Source organism: Rhopalosiphum maidis, chromosome 3, assembly GCF_003676215.2.
Source record: "Rhopalosiphum maidis isolate BTI-1 chromosome 3, ASM367621v3, whole genome shotgun sequence".
Taxonomy (NCBI): Eukaryota; Metazoa; Arthropoda; class Insecta; order Hemiptera; family Aphididae; genus Rhopalosiphum; species Rhopalosiphum maidis.
Genome location: NC_040879.1, coordinates 34,277,674 through 34,290,483, shown reverse-complemented (window position 1 = coordinate 34,290,483; position 12,810 = coordinate 34,277,674). Strand labels below are relative to the sequence as shown.

Sequence of the window (12,810 nt, the reverse complement as noted above, 5' to 3'; positions counted from 1 at the left end):
TCAATAAATTATTATTTACTTCTAAACGAATAGTTTTTGGATACTTTATTTCTTGCAATGAGAAACGTTTTAAACGTTTGTTTAATACACCAATAGTTATTATTAGTTATTATACGTAAATATTTCAACTTTTTTTTTTTTTTTATGCGAATGACTAAAATTATTAAATTTTGACGGACGTTCTATGTGGTATACGATATGTCGATGTAATATAATTTATCATACCTGTAATATGATCGATTTTAAAAACTTTTATTTTTATTTAAATTTTTTAATTCATTCTATGATGTTTTTTTTTAATAGCTTTGTATAATTAAGTGAACAATGTGGTAAGAAAATTAAGAATGTTTCAATTGAGAAGAATTATTTCATCTGTTACAATAATTGTCAATATAATTAACTAGTACTTGTGTAGGTGCATACAAATTTGAAACATTTCAATGATACTAATGTTCCAGATTTTGTGCCTAGTTATAGACTATAAAATATGTATATAGTTTTAGCGATTTCGAATAACTACGTTGCATTATAATAAAGTTAATGAATTTGTGACAACTGGTTTGGTAGAGTGTTGCTAACACCGCGTCACCCGTCGTACGCGGAGTTTAGACGATGAGTATATACTGCTGAATAGTCGAAAAAACAATATATTAATTTTCGATGAATTATGGGATATAAAACCCAATACAATAGTAATAAAAATTATGCTAAACGCTGGCGCCGTCCAGGCCGAAAAACGCACTTGACGGACCGAGTGGAATGGGTGTCGAGGTGTCCGTCGGAGAACATAATAATAATATATAATATTATATTGTACCAGAGACCGCCGTGGGAAGTCTCGGCCGCCGAAAACCGAAACTCAAACGATAAATCAGGTGGTTTTTTTTCTCTTAGATTTTTTTTTGTTTCTTTTCGCCATATGTCCCCCCAGAGACGTTATATACGTATTATTCGATTGTTCGGACGGCGTTAGCATTACACACACACACACACACACACATACACATACAACATAGGTCACATAGGTGCCGTTTACGCGTATAATATTATTATACGCTGATGTGAGTGTGTGTGTGTGTGTGTGTGTGTATAATAACACAATGCGCGTATTGTGTTAATATATATAAGTATTACGCCCATAATAATAATATAATACGTACGACAACCGTTTGCGCGAGTAAAAAATACTTCGAATCCCACACGCGTTTATCCTATTCGCGGCGGTATGTGTATATTATAATATGTAAAAACCTAAAACGGCCTCGAGCTTTCGGCTATCGAATATTTTAATCGATTTCTACGATGATGTCTATTATAAATAACATCGCGTACCCGCTGTAGTTGTCTGCAGTATATTTATTTTTCGTGCCTAATTCGTTATAAAATATATAATAATATGTTTCTATTTAAACACATTACACACGGTCGACGTCAATACGATATCAATATCCAGACGACGAATATCAATAAAAACCACGCAACAGTCGAAAACGGTTTTTAATTTATCACACCATACTATATAATACATTACAATACGATATTGTATTGTGACGAACCATTATCTAATGAGTATTATAATAATGTATCCAACGTTAAATCCGCCGCGTGAACACAATATTTTATATAATATAATATTATTATTATATTATTACTGCACTAGTGTGTATTAATTATTTTATAAGGTACAAACCCGTTTGTACGTGGTTATTTAGTGACAAGTGATTTTAATAAATCAAGTGACGTATTATTTATATTTTTTAATATTTTCACTTTTACATAAATTTCATGATGATTTATTTTATTAATACTGTTTATGTATAGTAATAGTTATTAAATAGCAACCGGTTTCTATTCTAAATTTTTGTCACGTGGTAATAAGCAATACGTCGTGGCGATTTTATTATTTTTTTCTTGGCTATATTTTAGATTCTGAGTGGAGCGATGAATATATTTTTATTTTGATACTTAATCGTGGAAAACTAGTCCCCATCGACCACAACGATACGATAGTATTATTATAGGTAGATAATACAAGCAACACGTCCGAAGCAATATAATATATTGTGCCATAATAATTGAATAATAAATTCTGCGCCTACAACTACTACAATCGAGTTCAGTCGAGTACCAACAGGTGCACGTGTTAATAAGATACGCGATTAAAGAAAAAAAGGAATATAGAAATCTCTTCCCCGTATTCGCCTAAAGTCTAAACGCATGCCAATTGAATTCACATCAAGTCGTTTATGGTGCATGTTTTGCCTAAACGAAACGCCGGCGAAATTGTTGGCGCGTCTATATTAAACTGTACCGAGCGAATTTTGATCGGTTTCGCATCTGAATTTATATAATTAGTAACAACTATGATAGAATACAAAATCAATAATAATATTTACTATTTTTTTTTAATCTTGTTATAAGTTATTGTATAATAATATACGTACATCACAATCCACTATCAACCACTGACGTTTTATTAATTAATTTTTTTTTTCGTTTCAGGTTAACAAAAATAATCCAGAGTGCTTTCGTTCTATTAATGGTGAGTAGCGCACGTTTTATTTTTTATCGTAGTTACATCGTTATAGTATATATGAGTATATAATCATATGATAGTTTATAATCCTTTGACGTGATATAACAATTTATTATTACGTCAAAATTAAATTAGAAAACTAATTACAGGTATTTGACGGTAGTCAGGTATTGGGTTATAACTTGATCTGCTGTTCAATACACCTATGAACCATATAAAACTATTCAATATGCATGCGATTGTTGCATTAAAATATGTAAAATTAGAAATTAAGAAAACAATTTTATCATTAATTAAAAAAACTATACAACATGTAATTATTTTTTTAATAAAATAAAAAATATATCAATGTTCAATAATAATGATAATAATACGTAATAATAATAATGATAATAAAACGTTTTAATTATTATCCATATATTTACATTTTAAAATATTGTTTTATGCAAATCAAAAAAATAAAACGTAATATTTATATTGATATTTTGATCAACGAAAAGTGCCATAGTCAACAATGAAGTTATAAGATTTCTAGAAAAAATATCAAAAACTATCCATTCAAATCAACATTCATTGAAAATAAATACTCATTTTACTATCAGTAATCAGAACTTCTACTTAGATTTTCAACAAGAATTATAAGTTATTGAATTATGGAATTTAAGAATGTTTAAAAAAATATAAAAAATAGTGAGTAATAACATGTAAAATAAATTATAATGCACATTTATTGGAATTTGTTCTTATTGCAGTTGAGTAAAACAAATTTTCATTTAACTTCATTCCATCTATTTAATAGCAACAACATTGTAATGATGGACTAACTGCAATAATAGTACAATATGTACGACTTATAAAAATAGACATCATGTTGATTTTGTATTTCGATAATATCGTTGCTCGTGATATGTCCGAAACTTGAGTGCGCGAAAGTACAATTTACACGCATACAAGCATTTCGTATGATAATGATATACTAAAGTCACGACGACGTATTATGATATAGTTACGTTGTAGATATTACGCAGTCGTCGATTTTAATTGACGGACACAATGTCGATTAACATAAATTAATATCGATTGATTGAATGTTTTTAACTGCGGGCAAATGTTAAACGATGCGTAATATCGACCTAACGTGTTCGCCGACCAGATATTATTAAAGCACCTGAATAAACAACTGAACACTGATCAACAGTTATCCGCACTATGCCGAAAATATTTATTAACGCATACATCAACCCTAATTCTACCTATTTAAAATTGAAAAAAAAAATTGCAAGCAGAAATTTAGTATAAATTTAATATGAGTACTCTTAAAGTTTTTACACATTTGGTGCCAAAATAGAGCGTGTTCGAAGTATTTTAATATTCATACATAAGCGATTATGATAATATTATTATTTTAATGTTTTGATATTCACTGCTGTACATATGTATAGCCGTGTAGACTCAAATGCGTATGTTATATGCGCCAGCTGACTTCTTAAATTTAATCTACCAATATACTGCGCGTATGTTTTCTGGTTTCTAAAATATATTATTGACATTTGAAATACGATACCCATTAGCAGTTTTATTTTTTTTTTTATCAAGCGTAGCAATAAATATAGCCGACACCTACAATTGTATTATATATTATATACATACGACGACATACCTACCTGCCACGGAGTCTATGCAAATGACTAACACGCGTCTATTATGTTATTATATTTTATCGGTTAAAATAATTAAAACGAACCGGAAATAAAATATATGTTAGAATAAATAGCGACTGTCGCTATGGTCCAATAATAATTAAATGTTTGTTTATCCGATCGGGAATATTCTTAAAGAAGTACTTTCTGCGTGTATACACAGTCGTAAAAACAAACATAAATCGTTATTAATGGTGCCGGGCGTTAAATTATTTTTTTTTTCTAAAAATTGTTATCGTACCGTTTGGATGACTAGAAAACCGTTTTTATTATAGACTAGGCCGAAACGAATTCAACGCGTGTAGATATAATATATAGAGATTCGTTTTAGAAACCAGTTTAATATCGGTGCCGATTGGCCGAGTTCACACATTTGATCATATTTATACCATTATTAGTGCCACTAGTTAAACTACCATGTAGTTTTATGTAGTTTTTTTTTCTACAGTTTCGGAACCTATAATCGTTTCTAAATTAAATGGACATGAAGAATTTCAAGTGTATCATGTAAGTTTACACACTAAATAATATAATATATTACTATTAAATATCGAACAAGCGTTTAGACATATTTTCGAGTGCTAGAAAACGTCTAATGGTTCCGAAAAAAAATATATTTTTACGACATACATTATATGCACTCTACAGGACGTCATCGTTGATATCGGCCTCCACGCATATTATAGTAAAAAAAAATCTTATTCGGTTGCGCGTACAATGTCGATAAAAAAATATCATAATACATAATATAGTGACGTGGTGGCGATCGATAATTCACGTTAATACGTCCGGTCGCTATTACGGTGGGCCGCGCTTTGTTTATCCACATACCGGTATACAATAATATGATAAAGAAAAATAATAAAATTATGTAAAAAAATCATAAAAAGCCGAGTTTCTGAGAAATAAAAACGACGTAACGTACAACTAACACGATATATTATAAGCGTATATGATGTGTCTACACTTAAACAGCTACAGGTAACCCGATGGGTAATATATTGTACGATAATTTTCCCGCCGTGTGAATTTTTTTACGCCAAAAAATTGGACGCGCGCGCGTCGAGTTTAGCGCCCCGCCAACGTCGTCGTAAAAGTAAATAGATAATAAACGTTTAGTGAAATAACGTGTATGGAAAGCATAATAAAAAAATTAAAAAAACGAAAAATGATCGTGACGGCACCTCATTATCGGGTAATAAATGCGAACACTATTGCGACAGGCCACGTTTAGGTGTTGCAGACCGCCCTCGCTGCTGCGCTTTATAGGTGCGAGAGCGGAGAACTCTGCGAGAAAAAAAGAAATCCTATCTTGGAAGCCGCCAGACGTTTCTTTCTCGGTGCAATAAGCAATCAATAAACACTCGTTTTATTTATTTATTTATTTATTTATTTTTAATGCCTATATAACCTGACGTATATTATATAGGTAGGCACGTCTTTCGTTAATAGTCCTAGGCGGAGGGGGGCCTTCGGGCGCTCGAAACTCGCGTTTTTACGATGGTTACTATTGGGTAGGTGATGCGCCGTACTTCATAATGTAATAAATAATAATATATATTATCATTTATCATTATTGCGCGGTGGTCGTCTACTCGAAGGTATATATAATAATATGTAGTGTACGGCGGGCGGTTTCGCGCCATCACACGTCCTGTACGCCGGACAAAGATGCGTTCGGCCGCGACCGCCGAAACGGTGAAAACATATAATGGGGCACTTAGAACGTTTCATTGCACAAACGTAACAAGTAGAAATATTCTTACGGACTGGAATTGCTCGGTTTTACGAGCCGCGTACAGCTTATATTGGAAAGTAGTCGTCGGTGGCTTTTGCAGAATCATTATTACCATATTTGATGCTGACATTACACGATTTACGCGAATACCTTGGTACTCACTTGACCCACGCGTTTTAAAAGTCCCTGAAAAATCCCTTTTTATAAATTTCAATCGTATAATGTTATTAAAAATAAAATCTTATTGCTCCGTGACGAATACGATTTAGGCGATTGGACTGGTACGGTGCATTTCTGTTCAGCACCAACTGGGTTAGTGGAAAACTCGCCTGTAGAGAAATACCGTCAAGGCGTCAACTGAACAGGAAATTTGTTGAGAAAAATCCCAATCGATAGGTATTTGGTAGTTTCCCATAACGATAAATGATAATATTTATTACGAAGAGTATGTGTTCTTATAATAATAGGCTAGCTGGTCGAATCAAATGTATAATATCGGATCGAAATTTGTATGCATTAACCCGATTAACCGGCCTCAAAAATCGTAAATCTGGCCCCGACACTCTGGAAATTGATAGGTACGCGTATAATAATAATATTATTATGATACGTATATTCTCTTTCTGATTACCATCATCGTTATTACAAATGTATATTAAATTAATATTAATATTATCATAATGCTGTTGTGGTGGTGTTCGAACCACGTACGACTGCGGCGATCGGCTATATTTTTGATATTAAACGTAATTGTTATTAGAAACGATGCCTATAAATATTCAATCAATTCTTTATAGGCGGCCTTAGGAAAATCGAGGTCTATCATTGTGCCCGTTAATATAATATATCGAATAACAATCGACAGTAATTTCTATACATAATTTATTATGTCAATCAATTTCGAATGGCGTTTATATGTTATACGTTCTATTACAATTGATTAAACATTATGTCGTTTAAAACAACAATACCGAATACTACGTTATATCAAATTAATACTCAAATCCAATTAGAAAAAACCTTCACGTACGCCTTCAACTCAATATTCGTTTAATTACTATACAATTACTGCTGATTATGTATCAATTACTGAATATATAAATTATGCATATTTATAAGCATATATTGCGTGGTGCGTAGTACATATATTAATTATGTAATTTAAAAATATTTAAAATACGCATTATGATTTTACATATAACTTACATGTATAGGTATTATTTAGATACATTATTATGTGGACTTTTATAGTTGTAGATTATACTACCATCAAATTATGGTTATTTTGAACATGATGGTCTGAAAGTTTTTTGCATTTAATTAATGTGAAAATAATGTTTTATTGGTTTTTTACGTTTAAAAACATTTATCAAATTATTTAAAAGTCAAAATTAGCATTTTGGAAATCGGTCCAACGACGAATCCGGTCCCCTCTTCTCCCTCCAAAAAACCACCATTGCTATTTTGTATAATATTCACCTATTCGAAATGAATCCGGACTAGAAGATCGACAATACCGGAAACTATAATTTTACTATTCAGAAAGGTCAGATGTTAATTTTTTTATAATATATATATCTGACATATATTAATATACTTGGGAAAAAAACAAAATGAGTTTTTTTTCCATTTGACTATCATGTACCCATATGATATACGACTCAGAACGCGGTTTCACGAGATAAATATTTTTCGAACAAATATAATCAATTATAATATAGTAAGTCGGATTTAGATATGCACACCTATTTCTTCCATACCGACTGTGCATAATTATGTTTACGACTGCAACGTGCATTGTTTCTATACCACACTGCATCTACACGCCCATATATTTGTATACATATATTTTATATTATATATTGTTATTATAATCCCAGGTGTGTTTTATTGTCGAAGATTATCATCATCATTATCTTTATAAATATGAGTGGTATTTTAGGATTCTCGATGAACGATACATTTTATTTTCCCCACACCACATGTGTCACCTCATCAAACGTAAAATTTCCGATTGTGATTTTATTATAATTATTAAAATGGATTTCAGAATTTTGAAGTACTTTGAAAATGCACTAACCAAACTCGATTTTCACTACAGTGATAAATTCATGTACGCCGACAATTTGTAATACAAATTATAAACAATCATGTAATAACCTGTAAAAACGTAGTTGCTGTTGTAACGTCATTGACCAATACATCATTCGAGGAGAAAATATTATATTGTGCTCGTCAAATTGGCCTATAGTAACAATCAATAGTACCTATTATGACGCGGTATAACAATTTTAAACCATAATTTGTACTCTAGCTGCTCAGTACCAACAATTTCAGCGTTCATGAACAGTACATCCTATTGATTTCTTGGAACGGCATCGTACAAGAATAATTAAAAAAACAATATAAGTATTTTGTCAACAAATGCATACGTAATGAGCGACTTTCACATGTAACCGGGATTTTTTTTCAAAAATTTTTCATCTCCATCTATTTTGCTCATCGCTATATTATATTTATTATATATTCCTTCAATGATAGTGGAGATGCAGTCGGAATATAATAATTATAATTATTATTATATAAGATTTTCTGTTGTTCGGATATTTAAACACAAACACACGCAAATAAATAGTGTTTATAATTGAAAACGTGTAGCGCACCAGTTGCATTGTTTCATTGTGTTTTTGAGTTTATTCCGAGTGAATTTATTTCTCTACCTCAAGGTTCGTTCGCCTCGTTAAGAAAGAAACAAACATACTTTCGTACTATTCTTATTATTATTAATATATAGGTGTATGTATTATTTTAATAATGCTCACGACTCCCCGTCGGGATATCATATATATATATATATATACATAATATGTGCATATGAGTATGTGAACGATATATAAACGCGATGATTGTTATTATGGTATATTACGAGGACGAATTAATAATAATAATAATAACAATAATAATGAAAACAATAAAATTAATACTCAATAAATAAAATAATCGGTCACCTAATGAAATTTATATAATAAAACAAAATAAACAATATTATTGCATGCATAGGATGAGTCAGATTTTTTTTTTAAAGTCTATTATTCCCAAAAGAATCATTATTATCTCACTGCTTGGTATTATTTTATGTCTTCAGACGTGTGTAATAGCATAAAATTTAACTTGTTTACCATAAAGTCGAGGAGTTCTCCACTCTAATAACAATATTTTAATCTGTCATTGATGAGTAAAAACAATATTTTACGGAACGTGTTCGCGGGAAATGGAATTGCATTTCCGTTCTGTTCGTTTTACACGCGTATAATATATCATTTCCACAAAATCCACCGAGCACTTTAAAAACTGTACAGAATAATAACCATAGTCCGTATCACGTACCGGATCACGATTCATCACGTAATACTGTTATATTACCGCAGTCGGGTGTGGGTTATCGCGCTTGTCGAGAAATAAATTCTGTGCCCCACGTCATAATATTATATCCTACACGATATGTATAGGTATGCGCTGCACGGTCATATTACACGTTGTTATACATGTAATAGCGTCCGATATGGAGACGACGATGTTGAAAAGTAATTATTACTACGTCGCGACGCCGCCGAGCACGTGAAGACGAAAAACGAAACGATACGCATCCCGGACACAAACGAGGCAGCGAAAAGAGCAAACGAGCGAGACGGAGAGAGAAAACCGTACCCAATTTAAATCGAGTTTTTTTCCAAAGTGAAAATCCGTTGTTTTAATTACGAGAAAATTTTCGAAACGCCTATCCCTCCCGCCGGTCGTCCCCGCATCTCACGCCCTCATCGTCCGGATCGTATATCACACCCGCCGCAATCTCTCTTTGCAGCTCTACCGCCGCCGCTGTTTATCGTTTGCGCGCGCGCGTTCGCGCCAAGGAGGTGTCCGTTTGTCGGGACCAAAATTCCGTTCTTACGAGGTATATTATATTGACCTACCTATCTCGCGGCACTGTTATATAATAAAATATATATAGTAATTAACCCGTCCGACCCGAAAACGAATATAATACGGCCAGTGCACGCGCGCACAGTGTGTGCATATTAGACACATATACGTATAGATGTGCTCGGTTTTCGACAAAATTACGTTTTTTAATATACATATTTTTTAACGAGGTGTACCGGCATACCGCGTAATAACATTACTACGATTGATATAGGTATAAAATAATACAATATATCCAATATATAGGCGCTTGCTAGGCGTCATCGCGTTCTATCGTGTATTAATTATAATAACAGAATTAAACGTATAGAATATAGGCGAGCGTTTTTCTTTCGTTTTTAAAAATGTGATATTATTACATTGTTGAAATTTCCACACGTCTGCAGGACTGCTCTTAATGTTGCAATGAGAGTCTCGCGCGTCAGAAGACGTCAAAATGTCAAGTAGTTGTGACTTTTGCGCACGTCCATTTGGGTGATTATACAGGGACGTGTGTATACAATATTATTTTTATGTTGACTATACACATATTATTAAGTTTCTAAGTATATATAAATACAAATATAATCAGTGCAATAGTATAGTACTGATAATATTGTCCCGTCATATCATAGTGAAATAAAGTGCTGCACTGACGGTGTTTGAGAAAGGGGCGTTTAGGAGGCGGACGTCTCTGAACTTTTCATGGCCGATACGAATGTTATTGCTGCCTCCTACTTTTTTCGTTTCCGAACACGTGTAAATGACGCTTTTCAAGGGTGGTATATTCGAGTTTTAATTCATCAAATTAACGTCACCGATATATAATATTATATATTAAATAATTATATAGTATGTAATTACGTGTTATTATATACATATATTATAAAGTGTACACACAACAGTGAAGTTATATTTTAATATAATTTGTACCTTACACTTTTAATTAGTCGACTTTGTGGTGATGGATGGGGAGGAAAGAATTTTTAAAAGTATTTTTGGAAAATGTAAACGTTATTACGACTACACGTTTTAATTTATAGGAATTTCATATTTCACACTAAAATATATGAACATACAGAAGCTATTACATGGATAACTGATAAAAATTTCCAGAAAATAGTTCTACAATAGTATTATAATTACTATATCATAATAATATTCATAATATACGAGTATAATAGACGTAGAACGGCCACATAAAAGACCGTTACGACGTAATTTCACGATTACAATTGTTATCGTTATTTTTTTTCTTATCAAATATCGGTGTAGTAACATTTACGATTTGTGTTTACAGGTGGTGTTGTGCGACATTTGGAGGTGCGGCCCTGGCTATGGATTTGGGGTCCGACTATACAACGATTGCAGTAGTCGAAATGTCAGGGTTGACTACCGGGGACGAGTTCTCGCCGACGACGAGACTTCGAATCCATTTCGTAAGTATATAACAAATATGTTATACTCATATTTTTATTTACACGTCATCGTCAACGTAGTCGTCCATTAAATATATTGTTTATAGCGTATAGTAATGAACGCCACTCTCGGGATCGATTGCGACATCGGAACGAACGATAAAACTAAAGGTCGACAAGTAATATAATTTATACGCGTGTTTATGTGGCGAGAAAAATTTAAACAACGTTTCGATCACAGGGGTGGGATGGCGGTGGGAATAATCGTAGTGATGAAAACGTCATGTTCGTGAGCGTTCTAACAAACAGTCACACACACACATACATATATATATATATAAGCATATAGTACTATTTCAGCGATAACTACCGAACTCACGATTATGATTGTTCATTCTGAACGGCGAATTCTTAGCCTCCGACCACAGCCCGTTTGATTTGTAGTGTCCTGGCAGCGGCGTAGCATGCAGGGAGGGAGATGATTATAATAATATTGTATAAGTGCTGTAGGAATGTAAATCTCACCGATTTTTTTTCTCCCGTTGACATTGTTATGATAATATTATTACATACACGTCCTATTGTACGCATATATCCAAATATATAATATTTTACGCTCCTTGCGTGTAACGCCTGTATAATATACTTACTCCCGCATACTATAGCAGGTTTCCTCCGCGAGCGGTGGCGTGTTCCTCGACGATAATTTATACATATACATCATAATAATTTATACATTTATTCCAACGACACTATATATTTTCAAATCGAACGAAAGTATAGAACAGTAAACACGTACATCACCCTAGTCCCACACACTATTTTTCTTCAAAAACTGGAAAACTGTAATCGTACAAATTTAGAAAACTGTCGTACAGAATCATACAAATTAGGTACATACTAAATAATGGTAAAGACAATTTTCAAAAATTGTAAATGTGTGAGGCCAGAGTGATGTACATACAGTAAATCTTATGTATATTTTGTTGTGTAGGTATATAATAGGGACGAACAAATATTTACACATTTTTGTAATCCGTTAAGTTAATATTATAAAAAAAAATTAAGTTAATTAAACATTTTTTAATTCTTAAATTCGAATAGAAAAATATTAATTCAATTTAAGTTTTTGGTTTTTAGTAAACTTAGTATAATATAGTTGACTAGTAGTAGTTTAATAGCTTAACTTTCAGGTAGGTTATTTCAGTGACGTACCCAAGGTTTTAAAATGGGAGGGGCAAACCCAAAATACTAAAAAAACATAATCAACGATTAACAATAACAGTTCATTCTTAAATTAAGTTGATACGGCCGATGGGGAAGATGGTCCACTGCCCATTCCTCTGGCTACGTTATACTTTATAACATCAAGCAGAAGAAATTAGTAAAAAATCTAATATCTTAGGTAGACTCGTATTAAAAACGATAAACATGTTAAGCTTTTTAAAGCTAAACGAA

At 32.4% G+C, this 12,810-nt stretch overlaps 1 protein-coding gene and 1 long non-coding RNA gene across 2 annotated transcripts in view; one reads left to right on the top strand and one right to left on the bottom strand.

The window, feature by feature from the left end:
* Nucleotides 1-12,810, bottom strand: part of LOC113557102 — a 125,279-nt gene that overhangs the window by 36,436 nt on the left and 76,033 nt on the right. The gene's annotated exons all lie outside the window — the stretch shown is intronic.
* The window catches only part of LOC113557100, a 50,530-nt gene that overhangs the window by 29,628 nt on the left and 8,092 nt on the right, over nucleotides 1-12,810 (top strand). The window contains exons 2-3 of the mRNA XM_026962411.1: nucleotides 2,503-2,542; nucleotides 11,235-11,373. Coding sequence (XP_026818212.1) covers nucleotides 2,503-2,542; nucleotides 11,235-11,373 — 179 coding nt within the window. The remainder of the gene's footprint in view (nucleotides 1-2,502; nucleotides 2,543-11,234; nucleotides 11,374-12,810) is intronic.